We start from the raw sequence: 671 nt of genomic DNA, 5'->3' as shown, positions 1-671 counted from the left end.
CCCATGGATAATGCAATTCTATGTCATGTGTATACACATGTGCTAAATCACATCCAATGTGTCACCCACCTCAGTTCCCTTCTGACGTGCGAGTAAGAAGGTCATTCGCTCTCGCAGAGTGTTCTCATCGTTGCCAATGGATTCACCTTTGGGCACAGACGAGCCATTGACTATACCAAATACCGCCACCAGCAGCTTTTGGACCAGCTGTACGTAAACAGGTGCAGTGAATCAATTAGTGCCTACATGCACAGTAGTATGTGGCTATACCAAACACCGCCACCACCAACTTTTGGACCAGCTGTACGTAAACAGGTGCAGTGAATCAATCAGTACTGTGTAGGACCGTTTTGTCCTGTTACTCACAAGTACAAAGCTCAACACACACCCACTTGCACCACAGTGACTGAACTGCACTGGGCAGTGTAGGGTTGCTTTGCCCTGTTTAAATGATCGCATAAGAGCTACGCTCACTACCCCCTACTCGCACCACACTGACTGAGCTGTGCAGGCTATGCACATGTTGTATAAATATTTGATCACTTTATAGGTGACTGGTTGAGTCGGTTGTTGACATTCATCATGCATGGGTGAGTAAGCCGCACTCGCGCACACACACACACACACACACACACGTACCATTCTGAGTCGGAGACAGTACCATTCTGAGT

The 671-nt window shown here is 47.7% G+C and overlaps 1 protein-coding gene across 1 annotated transcript; it reads right to left on the bottom strand.

Moving 5' to 3' along the window:
* Nucleotides 1-42: 42 nt before the first annotated feature.
* On the bottom strand, nt 43-207 carry SARC_18019 (hypothetical protein; the record flags this gene model as incomplete). Its single annotated transcript, XM_014287898.1, has 1 exon — nt 43-207. One exon carries the CDS (start codon nt 205-207, stop codon nt 43-45), a length of 165 nt encoding a protein of 54 aa, XP_014143373.1.
* Between the last annotated feature and the right edge of the window lie 464 nt (nt 208-671).

This window comes from Sphaeroforma arctica (genome assembly GCF_001186125.1).
Source record: "Sphaeroforma arctica JP610 unplaced genomic scaffold supercont1.13224, whole genome shotgun sequence".
Lineage (NCBI taxonomy): Eukaryota > Ichthyosporea > Ichthyophonida > Sphaeroforma > Sphaeroforma arctica.
The sequence above is the reverse complement of the archived record's forward strand: the minus strand, read 5'-3'. Positions and strand labels throughout refer to the sequence as shown.